This window comes from Columba livia, chromosome 1, assembly GCF_036013475.1.
Source record: "Columba livia isolate bColLiv1 breed racing homer chromosome 1, bColLiv1.pat.W.v2, whole genome shotgun sequence".
NCBI lineage: Eukaryota > Metazoa > Chordata > Aves > Columbiformes > Columbidae > Columba > Columba livia.
The window spans coordinates 25,176,738-25,200,881 of record NC_088602.1 but is presented as its reverse complement, the minus strand read 5'-3'; the positions used below and the strand labels follow the sequence as shown (position 1 = coordinate 25,200,881).

At 38.2% G+C, this 24,144-nt stretch overlaps 1 protein-coding gene across 5 annotated transcripts in view; it reads right to left on the bottom strand.

The window, feature by feature from the left end:
- PDS5B (PDS5 cohesin associated factor B) overlaps positions 1–24,144 on the bottom strand; it is a 108,219-nt gene that overhangs the window by 5,241 nt on the left and 78,834 nt on the right. For 2 of the 5 annotated variants that reach the window (XM_065051525.1, XM_065051530.1), the window contains exons 24-33: positions 22,377–22,500; positions 16,384–16,588; positions 11,929–12,043; positions 11,434–11,566; positions 10,520–10,639; positions 10,138–10,200; positions 6,957–7,102; positions 6,298–6,403; positions 1,730–2,175; positions 1,536–1,637 (exon numbers count right to left, since the gene is read on the bottom strand). In XM_065051525.1, the coding sequence (XP_064907597.1) occupies positions 1,536–1,637; positions 1,730–2,175; positions 6,298–6,403; positions 6,957–7,102; positions 10,138–10,200; positions 10,520–10,639; positions 11,434–11,566; positions 11,929–12,043; positions 16,384–16,588; positions 22,377–22,500 (1,560 nt within the window). The remainder of the gene's footprint in view (positions 1–1,535; positions 1,638–1,729; positions 2,176–6,297; positions 6,404–6,956; positions 7,103–10,137; positions 10,201–10,519; positions 10,640–11,433; positions 11,567–11,928; positions 12,044–16,383; positions 16,589–22,376; positions 22,501–24,144) is intronic. The other 3 variants (XM_065051537.1, XM_065051546.1, XM_065051551.1) reach the window with 3 other exon arrangements.

Genomic DNA, 24,144 nt, shown 5'->3' with positions numbered 1-24,144 from the left:
CATCAGCTCCCTTCAGTTGAAACTGCTGTACATGTATATGTAGAAAAGTGAGAAAGGTCGGACCACAACGCACATTAAAGACTGAGGAATTACTGCGGTCTCGTATTTTACTTGCAGATTTGCAAAAAGGGCAGTCAAAATTTGGGAGGTCTGACCACAAAAAAATAAAAAAATACATTTTTTTTTTGTATGATATATAGAACGTACAACAAATCTGAACCCTGCAAAAACTCACTTGGGCTCCTCATGGCAGGAACAATGCACGTACGCACAAATGAGAGCTATGCCCGTTATTGATCATGTGTACTGATACAGTTTACTTTCTGTTTAAAATGGGGTAAAGAAACGCACTGAGTTCACCGATTTCACTGAGAAGTGAATCAGAACCTACTTAAGTATTTCCTAAAGGGCATCTTTGACAAATGCCACATGGCACATCACCCAACAAGAACTTGTTGGCAAGTCTCCCCTGAATGGCAGTAGCGGTTTCCAGCTCCTGTTTCACTGTGTAAGTAGCAGTGACTTCTGTAGTGACCAACATAGTGTTGGGAGCTATGTTTCTGGTTACAGAGCGGTCTGACCTGAGGCAGGAAAACAGAACACTGGAAAGGCTGGGATACTGTGCCTGCAAAATGCCAGAACATGTGATATGGTGTGAAACTAGAATTTGAATTGAGATCTCTGGGGACAGGCAAACTGGTACATTAAGCTGCCAGAAGATCAGCATGACGCTAACTAAGCTCAGAAGCTAGAAAAACAGAGTAATAGGAGAGCCTGAAGATGTGTGTAAATATCGCCCTAAGGAATTTATCACCGAGTTCTGGAAAAGCATCTGCTTCATGAGCTGCAGTTTGATAGCAGTAGGCCAGTAAGTCCTGTCCACTTGTACACCTCTGCTTTACATATATTGCATATACATGTACAGAAAAAGTAGAGATACCTGAAGTTTCCCACATTAAGCACAAGAAAATGAAACTGGTTGCAGAGCTGACCTTTATTTTAGAGCTTGATATACCTCAGAATTGTCAAGAGCTACTAGCCCTCATAGATTGCAGCACATTTTATTCCTTTGGATATGATTCAAGTAGGTAATAAGAAAGCCACAAATTAGAAAGTGAATGTCAATTTAAGGAGAATCAGAATAAATTTAATTCTCCACAATACTGTTTCACCACAGTAACAATTTGATTATTACTCCCTATTCAAAACAAATGGGAGCACTGTTTGCCCCTTGAAGTCTTAACAGAGCCCTGTCTTCAAGGCACTCAGGTGCTTTACTGATTGTACTCCTAGAAGAGCAAAGCTACATGTATGCTACCTGGGCACATTAAACTTACTTGCAGCTTCTCGCTCTGGTTTGAAATGCTCTGGGAGAAGCAGGCAGGGAAAGCATTTTAGAAACAGCAATGACATTTTATTATCTTAACTGTCAATTAAGGTATTCTGAAATATTTTCAGTAACTGATTGTTTGGGGGCACAGAGGCATGTTTTTAATTTTCACTAAACACAAATTCAGAAAATATTCACCACTTACACTTTTTTTTGCTGTGATGGTGGTGTTTTTGATGACCTTCCTCGTCTGTTCTGTGGCGTAGACTGTGCTGATTCAACTGTACTAGTTTCAGATGATTCTGCGCTGTTTTGAGGAAGACCCAAATTGCAAAGTATCAAATTATAACTGATGTCCAAGGATTAAAAAAAATGCAGCTTACATGAAGACAGACTCACCTCTGCTGCGTTCTTTTCTGCGTCCTGTTTTGTCTGCCGCCTTTGGGCTTTTGTTCAATGTTTTCAGTTTGCCTTTCTTCCTCCTCCTCCTCCTCTTCTGCTGCAGCTGCTGGTGGTTGTTTTTTTTTGTTCCTTTTTGATGACTTTGCTACTGGTTCTTCCTTTGGTGTTCCCCCATTATTTGCTTTGGGAGGGCGTCCTCTTCTCCCTTTCTTTGGTGGACTATTCTGTTCATCCTCACTTTCTATTACATCTTCTTTTAGCCTTTTTTCCTCTTGCCATTGTGTTTCATCAGATTCTGTAACAACTGCAGGTCTCTTCCTTCCCCGTTGACTACCTCTAAGCTTCTGCTCTTGACCTAGTTTATTCAGGTCATCTATGCTTAGTTTCTCTTCTGAATCTGTGATAGCTGCTTTCTTCCTTCCTCTAGGCTTCTCCATCTCTGACTGAAAATGTAAGATTACATCTTTAAATTAAAAAAAAAAAACTGCAATATTAAACCATCATGTACACAAAAACTACAGAAACTTCCCCCAACAAGACAAAGAGTCTTCGAGTTATGCAAGTGGTCTACTAAGATTGTCTACCATATCCATTTCAAAAACCTTTGCAGAAGTGTGAACACATGCATTCATATAAAATTCCAGACAAGATAGAAAGATTATTTCAAGGGTGAGCATTTAAAATATAAAGCGTATAAGGTCTGCCTCATTTGTATCCTCAGCTGTGTCAAACACAATTGGCTAGAATATCTAACTGCATTTTTATCAACCGGAAAATGGAATAAAGAGCATAGGAATTGTGAAGTTGTGGCTTCAGCTCTGTTGTCAGCTGCAGGGTGGTCATGCCTGGCTCCTATGCTGGCAGCAGCAAGGTACTAATACAGAAGATGGTGGGCAACCTGCATTTATAACTGCAGAAGGAAGCACAGGAATTAGTGGTAGCTACCATAGCACTGCTGTCAGAGCTGCACTAAGACTCAGCATTTTCTCTGTGCAGTAAGAAAAAAGCCACCCAACTCTTAAAAGAATCGTAGAATAGTTTGGGTCAGAAGAGATTTCTAAAGATCCTCTCATTCCAAACACCCTGCTGTGGGCATGGACACCTTCCACTAGACCAGGGTATTCAAAGCCTCATCCAACCTGACCTTGGAAACCTCTAGTGATGGGGCATCGACAGCTTCTCTAGGCAGCCTGTTCCAGTGTCTTCCCATCCTCACTGTAAAAAATGTCTTCCTTACGTCCATTCTAAACCTAACCTCTTTCATTTTAAAACTATTGCCCTTTCTGAAATCATAAGCTTTTAGAACAGAAACTATTCCTTGATCTCTCCATGCTCTAGTTATCTAAACTGCACATTAAGAGCCATAAAGAGTGAAAATATTTCAAAAGGCAGCTATTAGAGCCCGAAGGATGGCTCTAACAAACCCTTACTCCTGGGGAAAAAAATAAAAATGCACCCACTTCCCATCTGAGGGAATGGCAGGAAGATGTGCCAGGGGAGGTTTAGGTTGGACATTAGGAAAAGGTTCTTCCCCCAGAGGGTGGTGGAGCCCTGGAACAGGCTCCCCAGGGAGGTGTCACAGCCCTAAGACTGACAGTGTTCAAGAAGAGACTGGACAACACCCTCAGACACATGGGGTGACCTGTGGGGTTGTCATGTGGAGGGACAGGAGTTGGCCTTGATGATCCTTGTGGGTCCCTTCCAACTCAGGACATTCTATGATTTCATGGGGACCACAACTGTTTCATTTGGGACCATATAATGGTCCACAAGTCCAAATATTAGCAGTATTTCAGTTCCATACTAACATTAGTTTTCAAACTAACATCATTGTATATCAACACATATAAACACTCACTCACTAGGATTTGCTACATTGAAATTTAATCTACGTAATGAGTTATGCCATCTCCCTTGTGACATGAGATGGAAATCAGCTTACACTTTATCCATAACCCCTGGTTAAGAATAGCAGAAAGAAAAGCTACAAAGGGTATGAGGAAAAAGGCAAAAGAAATCGAAGGACAATGAATTACACCAGAAGAAAATTTTAAAAATGTTTCAACAATTATGCTATCTCCTGCTAGTTCATGACTCCAATGACAAAACTGTTGATCTAGATCAGCAACATCCTTGTTATTCCCAGTTTAGTTTGTTTTTTGCAGTGACTGTGGGCATCTGTCATTGCAGCTGCTTTTACCAGGTAAGTAGTTGTAGGCAAGTTTCAAAGTAAAGTTTATCCCTCAGGTTAAACTGTGTCCCCCAGCCTCAGAATTAACATGTTACTCTAGGATATAAACTAGACAAATATACTGAATAGTGACATCTTTAACACATGGACTTTCTGCTTCCCAACTGAAATTCTGCTTCTCAGATAATGTTTGCTATAATCTGCTCCTCAGATCCAAAAAAAGAAATTCTGAATCAATGACCTTAAGCAGCTTGCTTACATATTCAAAGTGAAATACAAATGCCCTCAAAAGTACTCAAAATACTGAACTGTATTTGCTTTATCACTTAGCTTTCTTGGTTACCAATTCAACCCAATGCTCCTAAACATGAATTGCATGCCAGCAGCTGTTTGGACTCCCAGACTCCCAAGGTTTTTAGCTGAAATGGCATATCAATCCAGGAAGCATCAGAAGAAGGCTTTTTTTTTGTTTGGTTGTTTTTTGACAAGAGATTCTGGATTCTTCTGGTTTTCTAACAAGCTGGTTTGCTTTTCCCACAAGATATCACAGCATAAGATGGTTATTCACACTTCAAGACAAGCAAAAATTTGGGGGCATTTTTACTAGTCAGCAGCTTATGTCCCAAGCAACCCAGAAAAAATGCAACAGACTGACATAATGGGAGAATAGAGAAATATCAGAGACAGTCAAAAAATAAAGCAGCAGTGACATCAGATATAGGACATCCTTAATGCATTCTATAAAATCCAATCGTAACAAGTCTGATCTTATTTGTATTACTATTTTTCATGCATATCCTAAATGCTCTTAAATTTATAGATTGCCAACTGTTAAGGCACAAGGAACCGAAATTTGCTAGTGGTATGTGAAACTCTTATTATCTGAGCTGTTCTTAGAATTACAATCCAATTATAATTTTCTTTGGTGGTTTACTTTTCTGTATTTTGACACAGGTGTAAATACTGCTTGAGACAATATTTAGCCTGTTTATCATTTCATTAACATATTAAAGCACTACATCTGAGTACTCAAATAATTTTTAAATCTTCATTAGGAACCTTTAGCATTACTGATCTACAGAAATACATAAATCCATTGGTAAGAATTAGTAAGGACATGGCTACTGTTTTCAAAGGCCTACCACGCTCACAAGGCCTTGGTTAGTGGTCATTCACTAAAACCTCTTCCTGAGCCAGACACATGTAATTTCGCCCAAATGTTCTGTAAAAGAGCACAGCAATGACACCATTCTGCTACCCCCTGGGGTTCACTGTTCTCACACAACAGTCTGTTTAGCTTACAACACAGGCAATGTGATTGTTAATCATTACGACTTTTACATCATATTGGATTGTATTTGTATCAGGTAGCTCACTCTGTCCTAAAAGCCTGTCGAAGATCACGTTACGCACAATCAGACAACTTTAAAATCATGCTGCAACTTCAACTTGTGACACACTGCGTTCAGAACCAAGTATTTTCCTGCCTTCAATGCAGTGCAAGTTGCGTGCAAGAAAACAGAATCCAGGTGGCTATTCAGACAACTCTTCCTTGAACTTCTAAATTCAACGTCAAACTGTGAAGCCCTCTTGGTATTCTAGTTAACCAGAGAACAAACAGTTGCTATTCCCTACAGCTGCTGAAAGACAAACACATCTGGCTGGAAAAGGAGAGGATGCTTTAGCACCAGTGATGGGACAGCATGAAAAAAGGCAAGAAATATGATGCACGAACTCTGTAATGAGGCGTTACCACTTTGCTAACTACAAGCAAGAAACCATGTATGATACAGATTTTACCATCTCAGAAGGCAATCTAAAATTTCAGACAGGTTAAACTGCTCCCCCAAAACTCCAGTATAGTTGATCATTATCAAAACTAATCAAATTATTTCTCCCAAATCTGTATTTCAGGCAAACAACAAGAATACAAAAATAAGATCTCTACGGAATATTGGGGAACAGAAGTCCAAGGAAGCTATCAACTTGAAAAATGACCTGAACGCTTCATCAACAAATCCTGAGAATGAGACAAATTGCAGACTAATTCTCATCAACACAGCTCTAGCAGAATCTACCCCTGTCAGTAGTATCAATGTCCTGCAAATCACTGGTAATCTTGAGAGCTTACAGGAGTTGTCAGTATGAAGCAAAGGTACCTATGCATGTGCTGTATACATGAAAACCAGACAAACCGAACCTTTTTTCATTGCATTTTCATATCCAACTCTAAACACACTTTCCAGTAGTTTATAACATCAACTGAATTTCACATTTCAGCTATTTTCTTGAATGATATGAAGTACGATCACATTAATTTTTATTTTAAATGTGACTTAAAATGAAACATCTGCAATGCAACCAAACAGCTCACCCTTACAAGATCAGAGTCTTCCCTTTTGTCAGTTTTCTTCCCTGGTAAAGGTGAAGTGAGTGTGAATTCTTCATTTTCACTGTGGTCCATTTCAGTACTGTCAAGCCTAGAATGAATAAACATTTGTTCTCCTCCTTACTATAATACAGCAAGCAATTTTATATATATATATATATATATATATATATATATATATATATATATATATACATATACATACACACACACGTATATATATACACACACACACACATATATATAAAAATATTAATAAAAATACATAAAGAATGACAATCTTCAGAAGAAATTTATTCCTAAACCATGAGCGACCTGGCAGAAAGAACCTTTCATTCTGGCTACTGTGACCATATTACAAACCAGAAAATCGAAGTCTCAGGACAAAGATTGTTTGATTCTGGGTTTGTTTGGCGTTTTGTTTTTTGTGGTTTTTTTGTTTGGTTGGTTGGGTTTTTTAAGTAAATTTATTTCTGGGGTTAGAAAGTAAAATTCATGGTTTCAGTTATACCATCACAGTACTATAAATTTAGTTCAAAATAAGATATTAGAATTCTGTTACTCACTTAAAAAACATTACAGAAATATTCAAAGTTTCCATTACAAATACTTGAAATATCAAAGCTCCTTTGTTGTCTACCCACCTTCCTTTGATCCTTCCTGGAGAGCTTGGATTTGAACTGCTGCTGGCATTGCTTACAGTTTCCATTCGTGAAGATTTGGATTGAGACTGCTTGCCTGCTGACGAAAGAGGCTTATTAACTGCTCCAAGAACATTGGCTGCTTTGGGCTGAAACCAAAAATACATTTTCTTTATTTTAAGCTACACATTTAGATATTGTTAACATGTACTATGCTTAATATATTCACAGATTCCACTTTCTGCAATCAATATCTTAACACAAAGATATAAACATTTTCATCTGAAAATTACAACAGACATCAGAAGGAAGCTGAGAAAGTTGTAATCAAATCGCTTGCTGCCTACAGTATTCTTCTCTCCATCCTTTTATTCATTTCCCTTCTCACTGGTTGTATTGGGTGCTCACCTGACCTTGCACTAAGCCACTTCAGGACTTCTTGTGCAGTTTGCTTTCTGGTGATCTAGCTGCCTGAACCACCTCACCATTTGGATCAGATAAACATCTGTACTGGCAAACCTGAAATAGCAGTAGGACAGCCCTTTAAGCAAAGAAGCCATTAAACTGGCTTAGCTGTAAGGGCAAACTGTTTCCAACTGTGAATGAATGAGTAAGAGGGCAAGAATGAGTAAAAGGGCAAGAAGGAGGACCTGGGTAATTATAGACCAGTCAGCCTCACCTCTGTCCCTGGGAAAGTAATGGAACAGCTTATCCTTGGTGCCATCTCAACGCATATCAAGCATAAGAGGGTTATTAGGGGCAGTCAGCATGGCTTTACCAAGGGTAAGTCATGCTTGACCAACCTCATAGCCTTTTATGAGAATGTAACAAGGTGGATGGACGATGGCAGAGCAGTGGATGTGGTCTACCTTGACTTCAGTAAAGCCTTTGACACAGTCTCCCACAGCATCCTCACAGCTAAGTTGAGGAGGTGTGGTCTAGACAATAGACTAGTGAGGTGGGTTGCAAACTGGCTTAAGGAGAGAAGCCAGAGAGTGGTAGTCAATGGTGCGGAGTCTAGTTGGAGGCCAGTATCTGGTGGAGTGCCTCAGGGGTCAGTACTGGGGCCAATATTATTCAATATATTCATTAACGATTTAGACGAGGGAATAGAGTGTACTATCAGCAAGTTTGCTGATGACACTAAGCTGGGAGGAGTGGCTGACACGCCAGAAGGCTGTGCTGCCATCCAGCGGGACCTGGACAGGCTGGAGAGTTGGGTGGGGAATAACCTGATGAAATTTAACAAGGGAAAGTGTAGAGTCCTGCATCTGGGCAGGAACAACCCCAGGTTCCAGTATAGGTTGGGAAATTACATATTAGAGAGCAGTGTAGGGGAAAGGGACCTGGGGGTCCTGGTGGACAACAGGATGACCATGAACCAGCACTGTGCCCTTGTGGCCAGGAAGGCCAATGGCATCCTGGGGTGTATTAGAAGGGGGGTGGTTAGTAGATCGAGAGAGGTTCTCCTTCCCCTCTACTACACCCTCGTGAGACCCCATCTGGAATATTGTGTCCAGTTCTGGGCCCCTCAGTTCCAGAAGGACAGGGAACTGCTGGAGAGGGTCCAGCGTAGTGCAACAAAGATGATTAAGGGAGTGGAGCATCTCCCTTATGAAGAAAGGCTGAGGGAGCTGGGTCTCTTTAGTTTGGAGAAGACGAGACTAAGGGAGGACCTTATTAATGTTTATAAATATATAAAGAGTGAGTGCCACGAGGATGGAGCCAGGCTCTTCTCAGTAGCAAACAATGATAGGACAAGGGGTAATGGGATCAAGCTGGAACACAAGAGGTTCCGCTTAAATTTGAGAAAAAAATTCTACTCGGTAAGGGTGACAGACACTGGAACAGGCTGCCCAGGGAGGTTGTGGAGTCTCCTTCTCTGGAGACATTCAAAACCCGCCTGGACATGTTCCTGTGCAACCTCACCTAGGTGTTCCTGCTCCAGCAGGGGGTTTGGACTAGATGATCTTTTGAGGTCCCTTCCAATCCCAAACATACTGTGAAGAGCCTCAAAAACCAAATATTGAGGAGAAGATTCTGATGCTTCACACAGAGATTTTAAAATGTTAGGCTTTCAATAGGTGCCACAATTTCCAGATACTGGTGAGCTTTAGGTTATTCATTTAAGTGAATTATCTTTCAGACATGCCAAATACCTCCACCAGCTCATACTAACTTTTGAGAGAGCTGGAAGAGTTCAGTTATTCCTAAAGAGAATAAACCTCTACGCAGTAACACCCATGTCCTTAGTATGAAGTGAAACTCTAATCCAGAGTTCAAATACTCAAATGCACAAAAGCACAACGATATATTCAAATCGATAAATGTTGGCTTTCAACTTCTAATCAAAAAGATGCTCCTGTATGTATGTGTGTTTTCCTAACTTGCATTCCTCCTCCATTAATAAATTGCTAGCTCACAGCCAATGCTTCATTAGCAAAAATAAGGGTAATAAAGATGCTGCGCTTTTATTTATTTTGCAACATAGCAAATGAATGTTCTCCTGCAATCTAGAACAGGACACATTCATCCAGATTAAAACCACAATTTGTCTTCTCCCTTTACTAGATTTTAACTTAATTCTAGAGAGCACCTGACTTCAGTTTTAGTGAAGAGAAAACATTGCCGTTCAATACAAAGCATATTCAGAAAGATAAATTAATATAACCATAGAACAGTCAGTTATCTAAGATACTGTAAAATGGTATTCAGCTTTGCCAAATATTAACTTATATGATTTTAAAAATAATTTACATTAAGAATTTTCCATAGCTGTCACTTCATATACAAAAGTGTAGTCTTCTACAGAAAAAAAGGTGAAGTACTTTGCAAACTTGTCAAATATTATGGGGGTTTTTTTTGGACTCTCTCTTTTTAAAGACAACAGATTTGCCCAGTATTACCACCAAACCAGCACAAACAGGAGCAGTTTTCCCTTCTACCTGCCTCTTTCTGTCTACTTGTTTACTAACCTTTGGCATATAAACCCTTTGGGCAGAAACTATGTATTTCTTAAACTTGAAGTGTTTCATTAACTACCTGTTAGTTTTCTTAAAAAACAAACACCCCCAACCCCCCCCCCCCAATAAAAAATGAACAAAAACCACAACAAAAGCCCAAAAACCACAATCAAAGCCATAAGCACAACACCAAAAGCCCCAAACCCCCTCAGCATACACACCTTTCCAGGAGTGAAAAAAGACTTCATTTCCGGAGGAAGATAATTTTTGGTGTTACTGAAATTCTGGAAAGAAAGGAGGCAGGTGGCAGGAAATCAGAACAACGATCAATGAATAAGATATGTATTTTCTGTACATCATTTTTGCTTTTGAAATTTTAAACCTGAAAAGCAATGTCTTGTGGTAGGGTTGGGGGAGAGAGAGAAATCAGTGTGTGTACACATATATAAATATTTACTAAAACATATACATACATTGTCAACTACATTGTAATAGGGAGGAGTCTGAAGTTACAAGAACTACTGAAAAAAACCCTTGAATTACAACTAACAAAGACTGAAACAGACATCTCAAAAAACCCCCCCCACAAATGCCAAGGTATACCTTGTCAGGTTGAGTGAAATATCTGGCTGGAAGTACAGGGTCTTTAGGGGATTCCAAACTGTATGTTGTACTCTTCGACATAATGATATTCATTGCTACATCACAAACTGTGTACAGTTTCTGTAAATAATAAAAATTAATAAAACCCAAACAAATAACACTTCAGAAGCTCATCACAAATCTTGACAAAAGACAGTATCTTTTGAGCACAGAACTACAAGAACTCACAGTTTAAAAGCAATCATCTTAAACATTTAACATCAGCCTGCATCTTACACCCTGCATCACAGGGTACTAAAATATAGGAGTAAAATACAAAAGCATTGCAGGCCCAGCAGTTAAAGAGAGATAGTTTCCATGATCTCTCCACACTTAAGAATAGTGTATGCCATGGTTTCCAAGACAAAGCTAAAATCTCTGTGGGAAAGGCAGAAAAGTGACAAATCTGTACAGTATGTGATGCAAAAACCTCAAAAACAAGTTCAGGGATTGATTTAATACATTCATTACACAGTACACACTGCAGACATCTAATGCATGTATTTTTCTTCCTATACTATGCTTACTCTTGCACTTTTAAAAGGAAATATTACAAAGCACTTTAGTGGATGATTTAAACACTAAAAACTGTAGCTTACATATAATTAAAATTAGCATTTAATAATCTTACTGAGGCAGAAACAGAAGGACTGCAGATATTACAACTTCCTTGCAAATGTGCAAGAGCTACTGAAGCACAGGAAAATAACTCATCTAAACTAGAACAAATATAATCATCAGAGCACACACAGTATCATCTCCCACATAAAATCCTATTGAAAAACATTTGAAAGCTGGTGTGTAAACAAAAAGCAACTCATTTCCAGAAGCAGGCCAGAATTAAATGCAATTTCCAATCAAAACGTATCACCTACTTCATTCATTTTTGCATCATCTGGTCCTTGAGCATCCTTAGTCTGTTTGATATTTTCTACCATTTTTCTGATAAATGCATGACTGTTGTTTTCATTTTTAGCCATCAATATTTCCAGTATGAACCACAGGCACCTAAAGGAGAAATGCAGTACTCCTCATGAATAAAAGAGTAATTCTTTAAAAAAGCACATTTGAGAAAGTGTTTTACTCCAGGTTTTACTAGTATTATGGATGTGAACCAGTCTAACTCTGGGAAACCAATTCTTTAGAAAAGAAGAAATGAAGGTAGGATGAGCAGGTGAAGGTTCCTCTGTAAGGTATCGCAGAGTACTAAAAAAACCATATATACTATATCTCAATATTTTGCAGAAATAACTGCCATTAGTACATGCACTGGACAGTGTATCAGAGTACCGCAATGAACTAAAATCTCACTTAGAATAAACTGAAGTTGCTTTAACCCTACAAAAAAACACTATTAAAAGTAGCCTTACTCTTTTATGTCCTTGAGTTGTTCAATGTCCTGGACTTTGACATAATCAGGGTCATGAGCTAGAAGATGGATAGTATAAGGAACAACATACTCTGGTAGAAGTGACAACAGTTTCTCTGAAAAGCAGAAGAAAGATGTGTCAGATGATGCCATATCAAGATACACACTTTTCTGCTACAGAGCAAAATTTGAGGTCAGTGTACATTAAGTGAAGGCACACATCAGCTTATCACTTCTTTATGATGTTGCATCTCATGGTTGCTGTGCAGATGTTTCCTGCATGCAAAAAATTAAGATTTTAAGTATCTTTCACTCAGGGCTGCATATTTTCTAGCTATCTTGAGAATACAGCTACAGCCATTCCCCCCACTCCAAACCCTTTCCTCATTTCAAAGCCTGTACTCAAAGACTTTGAAAAACAGAAGTACGGATAGATCACAAAATCCATGTTAACTGTAAGATGTGAGACCAGCCCAACTGCAGGATCAGCTACCATTCCTTCTTTGGACACTGTGGTGTACAGCCTTTCTGTCAACAGAACAGAAAAACTGCCCTTTGCAGAAGCTTTGCAGTCCAATTGCCACAATGCTCTCCAAACCCACAGCCTACTTTTTCTGCTTAAAGAAGGGATAGGAGGTAACTTGAAAGCTATAACCAAGTAATAGTGGACTGAGCTTGAAAGCTTGTGCCACCTGAACAGAGCAACACAACTCAGCTATGACATTAAAGCATTCAAAACCTTTTCTAGCATCCTTTGAGATTTGTAAGTAGTCCTAAGCAAGGACTGTGGGAGAACATCTTTCCTACATCATGATGGTTGGGCAAGGACAAAATGACAAGTCGTACACCAAAAGTCAAAAAGCATTTTGCAGAAAATGTCCATGCTGTTTTCTTTATCCTAATGACTGAGGAACTGGAGGGTGCACAGCACACAAAGTATTAAACCTGTCCCCGTGCAACAGGCAGAGTCACAGGCAAGGAAGGCACGCAAGTACTCAACGTGTGTTGCTACAGTACAAACACCTGATACTGAGTGCTTGTGGCAAATGCAAAATCGTAATGTTAACACGCCTGTGGATGATCACCTGAATGGACATATGAAGGAAGGAGGCAAATTCCTGGATTGGCTTTTGAAAAAAATAAAATAAATAAATAAATAAAAATCTGAGCTAGTGAGTGGTCAATGAAAGCCACGACCAAGTCTGGAAAATCTTCTTTCTGTAAGCTTTTAACTATACCATATTAGGTTATGAATAAGAAGTCCAAACATCTGTAAATCATTGTATATAATCATATTTGAAAATGATTTTAAAATACATGAGAACATCGACTTTTTTTCACTAATGTATGCATTAATGTGAGATGTGCTTGACAAATACTGTGCACATCAAATCAAATAGCTCATTACTGTAGGTTTCACAAGACTAAATAATAGAATTGAATCATTTTGGTTGGAAGAGACCCTTGAGATCATTGAGTCCAACCATTAACCTAACACTGTCACTAAATCATGTCCCTAAGAACCTCATCTACACAACTACCATGCATAAATCAAGTCTGACCCAATCTATCTCATTCTTAAAGGTCTCCATAAATAGGGATAATGCACAGCCTACATAAAATATTTGGATTCATTCATAATAGCAGGGGAAGCATTCAAAATTAACACAGGCTCACAGAAGGTAGCGCTGTCAAGTTTCAGGGATATGCTTTTAGACAGCCACTGCACTTGATGCAGTTAATTATCAAGAGAAAACTCGCTACTATGTAGACCGTAAGCCATCATAAAGTTCGAAAGAAATAACAAAATTACCCCACTTCTATTTCAAGTTATATTCATGTAATTTAAATCCCGTGTATTTTGCAAAGCAGTTTTTAATGTGTTTCAATTGACATTCCACTTTTAACTTTAAAAACATTCTCTGTTTCTTCAAGCACTGTCCTGCATTTTAGCCAGCAGCTGTTTGCATAACTAACTAAAAAAATAAAGACATGGCAGGGAAGAAAAAGAACGTAATTATGATTTCAGAACACTAGCAAAATTGGCTTGCCTTAGACATGTCCCAGGCAAACCAACCCGCTATTATTTGTATTAATTAGCAACTTCAATAGAATGCTCATCATGAGCTCATGAACTCAGTGTTTCATTAACTTCCTGCCTTGTACAATTTCTAATATAACTATAGTAATAATTCCAACTGGATCTGAAAAACAAAGTGAACCAGAACCAGACAAAACAGGAAGAGGACAAATACTGACACATACTATGTTCAACCCCTGTCATGACAAAAATTAGTATTTATATATTCTCTCTTCATCCCTAACGAAGACACAACCCGAAATGTGGGGTGGCTTTCCAGACAGTAACTACCAGCACTTCAAACTAGAATGTGCCAAGAACCTTCAGGAGGGGCCTTTATGAGCATTTAGAGAATGAACTGGTTAAAACAATTAACCTTTACTCTTGGATTTTTTCCACTTAATGACTTGCAAGTATAAGCCCAGCCTTAGAAAATAGAGATTCCTATGCAAGACACAAGTCTCTACCCAAATGAAACTTGTAACAGATACACAACACTCTGAATAGCATTTAGGGAGTTTAAGAGGCCTGAGAATAATTCCTGCCAGCCTGTAAAAGGTCAGTGTAGAGGAAAAGAGCATTTTACTGTCTGGTACCCATCCTTAACAAGTTTTCCTTAGGCAAGGTATATAAAAATTTAGCATCTTTTCAACAAATGCTGAAATTGCCCAAAATATCTGAAAGATATCCTCTTCACTTGTACTAAGTTTTCAAGGAAAGAAAAAAATTATCACAAAATCACACACTTATAGATTCAGAAAAATAGCTGCATTAGTCAAGGATGCAGATTTTCAGCTTCAGTTTTTTGTGAAAGCTTTTTGAAGGAGGTACTATCGCTGTTACCCTGAGTTACTGCATGGCCAGCTGGGAGAATGACAGAAGGTGATACATAACACATGTAAATCATATGATTTTACCAGGATAGAGCTTCAGCTGTACTACTGCAATAATGATTTTATAAGATGTAAATAGTTCAAGATATTTTATTTGTTAAAAGCTCAGACTGGTAAATCTGAATGTCACAAAGTTAAAAACGTAATCCTCAAAAAATCCTGTAATCTATATTTAATCCAGACTCCTCACAGATTATAGTACATATCAAATCAATGGCAACACTCAAGGTAAATCTTTCAGCAAGGAAAACCAACCAACCAAAACACACCAACTTCCCCCTCATCAGGCACCCTTTGAGGTCCTACTGGATAAAACGTAGAATGCACATCTACGCGCCTCCTCATTTCTGCAGGAACTTTGCAGCATCTATCTTCATAAAGTTATTAAATCAGCAGTTACTTTTAATCATATGAGAACTGTTATATTTTTCTCCTACACAACTAAAAAGTTTTCAACTTTCAAAAGGAATACTCTATGACTTAAAGGCATTTACTCAATGGATTTTTCTTTTTTACACGTTATTGAGGAGGAAGAAAAGCACTGCTCTTTTTATTCTTTTAAGTCTAATTAACAATATGCAAAAGGATTTATCTGCAGACTTATTCTCTGATCAAAGGGTAAGGGGACAAACACACACACAGGTTGACGTGGCTAATATAAAGTCTATGATTCATAAATGCAGAAGGAAACAAGTTATCTGACAGAATCTGTGAGATCAGATTCATAAAACAGATTTGGTCTATCTTAAGACGAGATGAAAAAATCCCCTTAATTTCAAAAAGGCCAAACCACCAGTAAACTTTCAAAGAAATAAAACTTTCAAAACTTATTAAAAATGCCCATAGCTCTTCATAAAGGTCTACTTTTTCATCTGACCATATACTAGTGTTGTCATTCTGTATGTGTGTAGCTTTGAGTAAGTCAAAAGTGAAAACAACTGATTTTATAACTGAAAAATAGCTAATATTAGTCCATAATAAATGACAAAGCATTCCCACAATCAGACTGCTGTCACTGGGAAGAATTGCATTAACTCATCCTGAAGTGCCTACAAATATGCCAGCGTAAGACAAGAAGCTACTCAATAAAGCAATACAAAGATAGTCAATTTAGTACAGCATTTATGTCATTAAGGTTGCATATTATTAATTACTGAAGTAAAATTAATCACTGGCACTTCACTTACAACATAATTAACCATTAAGTTCAAACAGTACATGTAACTGCCTTGAAAAACTACTTCACTTCCAATATACTTAGGCATAAACATTTGCACAGCTTTTAACATAACTGAAGAGATCTCAGAAGTGCCTGTTAAAATCAAAGGAAAAGCTGAACTCTATTTTCAGTTTTTATTAGATACCTCTAAGTGAAATTTACAGCTATTCCATGTATAAAAACAGAAAACCATAAATATTTTCACAACCTGCTCACATTTACATTTGAACTATAGCACTTTTACCAAAAAGGGACTTCTCTTACCACTAACTGCTGCATGTTGCTTCAGATATTCCCTTCTGACATTTATGTTCTTCACAAGGCACTGCCTAGCATGAGCTCTTCTCTCTTTCACGGGATCTTTTGCACACAGTGCACAAATAGCCATATATTCTAGAGGCAGCCGTAGTCTAGAAAGGCCTTTGTGAAGTTTCTGAGCAAATATTTGTCTCACTTGGTAACATTCATCCTATTAAAAAAATAAAGGCAAAAAACAAAAAAAGTAACAGTAAACTTTTTCTAAAAGAAATGCAGACTGTGAAATAAAACATGGAAGCCAGGCTAAATATTCCAAAATCCATTTCAGACTTTGCAGCTACAGAAAAATAGCTATTTTGATAATGTTTTTTAAAGTCCATTCAGAGCAATTAATTCAATTAATCAGCTGAAGGTTTCCTAAAGATCGGAAAAAGAGTTAAGGTTCAGACACTGTATAGAGATAGCACACTCAGGACTCGAGGTGTAATTCACCATAGTACTGAGGCATGGAGTTAATGAAATTGTTTACAACAGGACCACTTGCTTTGTGGCGTCAAAGTCAACAATCTGCACTGAAACAGTGTTTAGCCACTAGTAACCACTGTGCTGATTTTACTACTGTGATTTCACATATTTTCATCAAGCCATTAATATTAGAAACTAAAAAAAATTCAACAGAATGACCAGATACAGTCAAACACTTAACAGAGTACCAAGCATCTCCATTATACTGTGGAAAATTATGAGCTATGACTGAGCACAGAACAACCGATGTCTAGTAGCTGCTAAAAACACAAACTAAAATAATATGAAGGTGGTACATGTACTTCTACAATTTATTAAGCAACATCTTTCCAGAGCATACATGAACTTTGAAATTCTCTGTGTGAAAATAACAACCTACATATTTTAAGACACCATTCAATATATCACAAATGATTTAGTAACACAGGCCAAGGACCATTAGCAGAAGCAGGTGTGGAAAACAGGTACAAGAAAACATACAGAAAAGCACATGGTAAACGAGGCCACCAAAACAGCCTGGCATATTTAACCTGCCAAAAAAAGGTCCAGAGGAAAGATTTGTTATCTCTAAATATGAAGAAAAAAAAAAAAATAAGAGGAATAAACAACTATTTTAGTCAAACGACACTTAGGAAACAAGACAGACCGTAGATGTTTTCCAGCCAAAAGGCAGTGCAGAGACAACACCTCGTCAGTGGTAACGCTGACTGTGCTCAGCTCGCACATGGCATCAAAAGAGATCATGCACTAGATAAAACAAGCCTCCCTCTTCCTCCACCCAAAAATTAAACCCAGAAGAAATTAATCAATCCTTCCTCTATGGACTGAAACCCTGAAATGCCTGCTGGAGCCAGAGACTCAAACCCAAACTGTGAAGCCTACTCAAAATCTATTGCCTCTCTAAGACAGAGGCCTCTTTTCCTGCTCAGTAACATCACCGGAGTCTAAAACCTTTTCAAAGCTTCGAAGAGCCCTGTGCCTAGTTGGTGTTTTGAAAAGGAAATATGTCCTCTTGGACTCAAAGGAAGGTATAATTCATTGTTACTGATGGTGTTGTGTAACAAACTGGATTTTTATTTATCTTTCAATATTGAGAGTAACCATACATTCAGTTCACTTACACTAATTCACTGAGAAGAGAGAGGACTAAACCAAGTTCTACATTTTTTTATAACATACAATTAAACCCCGTACATTAGCCCAGTTTTACAGATCTGCTTCTCTGAATTTAATCCCAATTCATCAGACATCCACAATTTAAAAGTATTTTGAAAACTATATTTGCAAAGCAGCATGTATCCCTTTAGACGAAATCTGATTCTTGAAAATGGACAAAGACTTGCTTAAACAACTGAAGCACCCTCATAGTTGAGAAAGGAGACTGAAAAAGTTTTGGGGTTGTTTTTAAACAAATGAAACTTAAACAACCTAGAAGATTATTCTAAATACAATTAAAATCGCATTTTCAACAGCAAAGCTTATTAGATCTTAAATCTGGTCTTAAAGCCTGTTAAGCACTGAAGTACTTAACACTACACTCAACTGTTTTCTATTCTATTGCAATATGAAATTCTGCTGACTTCAAAACTTTTTCTGCAGATCAAAGAACTTAACTGCTGGTGAGCTTACAGGTTTGGCCAAACATATACATAACTTATTTTAAAATGACTAAAACTACATGCATTTAATCATCATAAAGTCTATGTTTGCCAGTGGGACCTTAATATGGCAATTAGCAACACTTAATTATGTATTTTGCACTCTAGTCATTCCACATTACAAAAGAGAAGTCTCAGAAAAAAAAAATAGCCAGCACAGAACCACAGCAGAACCTGTGCAACCATTATAGACCTTAAAAATTAAAAACTTATCCTTTTGTTTAATCTGCTTCCTGATCTGTCTACTTAAAAAAATTTGCCGTAAATTAAATTGCATAATACTAGTGTTGGCCTTGATGTCACTTGAATGTCCTGATTTATGGCTAGACTTGGTAAGCATTAAAAAGAAATAAACTTTTAGAATAACAAGTGTCTACCATCAAGAAATGGATTCTAAATGTTCTAAGCATAAGCATACATGCATGCATATATACATAGCAAATATCTCAAAAACAAGAATACAGATGGTTTCCATAGGAGATTAATACAGTACCGCTTAGAATTGCAAAAGTCACTGAAACTATTACCGTTACTCTGCATCTGAGGTTCTGAACTCAAAAGCCTGGCAGAAAGAATGGAAAATGCAGAAAACCTCAAGATCTAGAAAAGTTATTCATAAGTATTCAAAAACCTGTTCTGACAGAGCTTACATTCTAAGTAAACAAGTAAGAAGCTCACGAAAGGGAGAAAAATAAAAATAAAAATCAATAAAAGAGGAGAAAAAGTGACAAAAATGTTGCTATAGTGGAACAGGTTCTCCTGGAAGCTATGTCAAGGCACATGGATGACAGCAATGTGATTACTGACAACAAACATGGCTTCACAAAGGACAAAATGTGCCTGAATAATTAGTGGCCTTTTACAATGGAGTGATTGTGTTGGTGGATAAGGGATGAGCAACTGATGGCATTTCCCTGGAGTTCTGTAAGGCCTTTGACACGGTCCAACACAACATTCTGGTCTCTAAATTGGAGAGATAAGTCTTTCATAGATAGAATATTCAATGGATAAGGAATTGGCCGGACAGCCACATTCAAAGAATTGCAGTCAACAGCTCAGTGTCCAAATGGAGATCAGTAACAAGTGGTGTCTCTCAGAGGTCTGTACTGGGACCAGTACTGTTCAATATCTTTAGTAAAGACACAGGTAGTGGTACTGAAGGCACGCTCAGCAAGTTTGTGGATGACACCGAGTGGTACAGTTGATACACCAGAGGGAAGTGATGCCATCCAGAGGGACCTTGACAGGCTGGAGGAGCGGGCCCATGTGAAACTCACAAGGTTCAACAAGGCCAAGTGCAAGGTCCTGTACACGGGTCAGGGCAACCCCTGGTATCAATACAGGCTGGAAGATGAAGGGATTGAGAGCAGCACTGCAGAGAAGGACTTGGGAATACTGGGGATTAAAAAACTGGCCATGAGCTAGCAATGTGCGCTTGCAGCCCAGAAAGTGACCCAGATCTTGGGCTCCATATAAAGAAGCATGGCCAGCAGGCTGAGCAAGGTGATCTCTCCCCCTCTAATCTGCTCTCATGAGACCCCTATCTGGAATACAGAATCCAGCTCTGGGGTCTCCATTACAAGACAAACATGAACCTCTCTTGTCTCTAGAGGTCCGGAGGAGGGCCATGAAAATGGTCAAAGGGCTGGAACACCTCTCCTATGAGTAAAGTCTGAGAGTTGTGGTTGTTCAGCCTGGAGGAGAAGACTCCAGGGACACCTTATTGCAGCCTTTCAGTATACAAAGGGGGCTTGTAAGAAAGACCGAAAGACTGTATTGACAGGACAAGGGGTAATGTTTTTAAACTGAAAGAGCTTAGATTTAGAAAGACATTTTTTACAATAATGGTGGCAGGGCACTGGAACAGGTTGCCCAGAAAAGTTGTGGATGCCCCATTATTGGAGGTGTTCAAGGTCAGGTTGGATGAGGCTTTGAATAACCTGGTCTAGTAGAAGATGTCCCTGCCTACAGTGGGGTTGTTTGGAGTGAGATGATCTTTAGAGATCCCTTCTGACACAAACTACTCTATAGTAAGATGTTATACTAACTTGTTTATAAATGTTGATGACCGTATTATATTTTTCCAATTTATTTCTCATCTCTCAAAATTCCCTTTCAAAAATTGAGATGTAAGCATTAAGACCCAAAGACAGCAAAAATAGGTGACAACACATCTGTTATCAATATCCGCAGACAGTTAAAACTGATACAGCTGCAAAACAAGAAGCAAAAATAAAGTGAGTGATAGTGATGAAACAGAGGGCAATGAGCTTGCACCCAACATACTGAAAAGGCCATTAAAACATTGAATGCAAATTCTGAATAAAGAACTGCAAGGTGAACATTTAGCAATTAAAAAAATAAAAGCCACAGGAGCAAAATGACCAAAGAAATTAACAGATTTTGATCACTGGTATCAGAAAAAAAAACCAGAAAATACAAACAATATATTGGCAAGGTTCGTCTGGCATGACATTATCTGGATCAAGTATCCTTTCAGGAACAGAGACAGACCTTATTTGTCATTACAGCAAGTGGCTATCTTCCTCTCTACGAATTTTCTGAATTGTAAAAATCTTTAAAACTCATTTTGACATGAGACTAACATTTCCATCACATCTTAGAATAGGAAAACTGGAAAGTATCAGTCCTCACTTCAGGTGTATAGATCTTCAGTTATTACCACTGAATTTCTGCTGCATTTTTATTAGATTTCACCCACTTAAGTAATTTTAAGTTTTGTTTTGCTTCTCTTGTTCTTCATAGAATCTCGGAACTGAGTTAAGGCTCATTTCCATAGAAATACAGAGGCTTAAAATCCTCATAAACATTGTTAAAACAATTTAGAAGACTAATACAGGTTGTCTTACTCTGGTATATGAACGATTTTTCTAGCCTAGCTGCAAGCAACTCCAAACAACTTAAGAACTTAAAACAATATTGTTAATTTGAAAATTAAGTATCAAACCAGGAGCTATACTTTGTATTTTCTAATATTTAATGCCATTTTCAGATCTTCTGACATTTAAAATGGGTTGCAGCTTCTAAAGCTTTAGCCAGTCAGAGTAATTAAGGTCTAGAATGGAATATCATTATTCCTGAAGATATCTTCTGGAAGGGATTCCTTCCAGAGGATTTCTTGAGTTTTGTAAAGTCAGGAGAATATCAGCAGTTACACAAGTAACACCAACATTAGTTGTCCTACTCTTGGGGTGGGAATCAATTTCTGTAGAATTTGCAAAGTCTGCAAGACAGAAACACAGATGATCTCTCTATACAGTCTACTTACAATTTGAAAATTATTTCCTTTCTGCTACTGTGGGCTCACATGCAGAAAGTGAGGATGAAAATTCCACCATCTACTAAGAATTCTCTCCCTATCTCTTCTAATATTTAAAGGATTTCAAATTTCTTTGCAGACCTCTGCATTCCAAATATACTCCATCCAAGTATCAAGAAGCCATAGTCACTGCTGTCATCATAGTCCAACAAACTTTTTATCATCTAATTTCAGCTTTTAATAATGTAATAATGCAGCTGGGATATTACTTTAAATCAATACTGAATTACTTGGTTTATCAATATTCTAGTATTTCACTACTTTAAGTTAGCATTCCCCCATTGGGAAGCCTAGTACTATAGATCTAATTCTGAACCCAAATCAGTTTTCAAGATTGTGTAGCAGGAAAATAAACTCATGCCAAGGCTGAATGTTTTGCATAACAGCAGATTAGCAGAAATATACACAACATACAGAACAAACAAATATATTCATACATTTGCTGGTAACCCATAAGTCCCACCTAATTTCCTTACATTTATGGCTAGTGCACACAGCTGGTACTGTTCTAAGGTGATGATTTCATGGTAACAAGGTTCTTGTGCCAACTTCACAATAGCATTCCCTGCAGCCAGCCTCAACCGAGACATATCAGGTTTACTGAAAAACAAGCACATGGAATACAAAGGTTAATTAGTAAATATTACATAATTATTTGACTTAAACAAATCCCAAAGACTTTGCATTATTGAAAAGCAGGCACTTCAAAAAGAAGGAAAAGTTTACATGGATTTCACTGCCCCAGCTCTCCCAAATCAACAGCAGAAAAACTTCAAATCAAAAGTAGTTTCCATGTCACCAAGTTTTCTGATTATACAAAACTGGGAAGAGTGGGTGACACACCAGAAGGCTGTGCTGCCATTCAGCAAGATCTGGACAGGCTGAAGAGCTGGGTGGAGAGGAACCTAATGAAGGTCAACAAAGGCAAGTGTAGCATCTTGCACCTGGGGATAAATAACCCCATGCACCAGTACAGGCTGAAGGTTGACTTGCTGGAAAGCAGGTCTGCAGAGAAGAACCTGGGAGTCATGGTGGACAAGAAGTTAATCATGAACCAGCAATGTGCCCTTGTGGCCAAGAAGGTAAATAGTACCTGGGCTACATGAGGAACAGTATGGGCAGCAGGTCGATGTTGTCCTCCCCCTCTACTTTGCCCTGGTGAGGCCACATCTGGATTACTGTGTCGAGTTCTGGGCTCCCCAGTTCAAGAAAGACAAGGAATTACTGGAGGGAGTCCAGCAGTGGGCTACAAAGATGATCAGGGACCTAGAGCATCTTTCTTATGAGGAAAGGCTGAGAGAGCTGGGTCTGTTCAGCCTGGAGAAGAGGAGGCTGAGAGGGGATCTCATTAATGCTTATACATATCCCAAGGGTGGATGTCAAGAGGATGGGACCATATTCCTTTCACTGGTGCCCAATGACAGGATGAGGGACAATGGGCACAGACTGAAACACAGGACGTTCCATCTGAATATGAGGAGAAACTTCTTTACTGTGAGGGTGCCAGAGCACTGGAACAGGCTATCCAGAGGGCTTGTGGAATCTCCTGCTCTAAAGATATTCAAGACCTGTCTGCATGTAATCCTGTGCAACCTACTCTAGGTGAACCTGCATTAGCAGGTGGGCTGGACTAGATGATCTCCAGAGGTTCCTTCCATCATTCTGTGATTCATTGTTCTTAGAAAAATTATTTCAGTAAACTATGTTACTTTTGTCTTTCTTCAGATCAAACACAAAAGAATTAAGAAGCTTTATACATCTCTCACAACACTAATGAATTCTATTCAGAGTATTAAGCACAGCTTTTTCCTTTGATAACTTGAACCAGGAATCAAGGTGTATTCTTATTTAGAAATAACTATTCCTTTAAGCAGGACAAATATTGTTCAACTTCTTAACATTTTGCCCATTATCCTTAGGAAGAGCAAACACTGTAGTCTTAAATCCATTATAATGAAAACTGTATAAAGCATTTACAGAATGAGATAAAAAGCATTATTAAACATAGAGTGCATGCTAGAAATACCTACTAAAGAGCTTAAGCCTTAAAATTTATCTAATCGGGCTTTATAAACACCTGATTATTTTATGGAAACCACAACATTTCAAAAAAACACCAAAAGACAGGACAAAAGCTGCACTAACTTTCAAACAAGGCATGAAGATTAACACAGCAACATCTAGTTCTTCAATGCTAAATTTCACTTTAAATTACACCTACTGTGACAAGTGAACCCAAGAAAG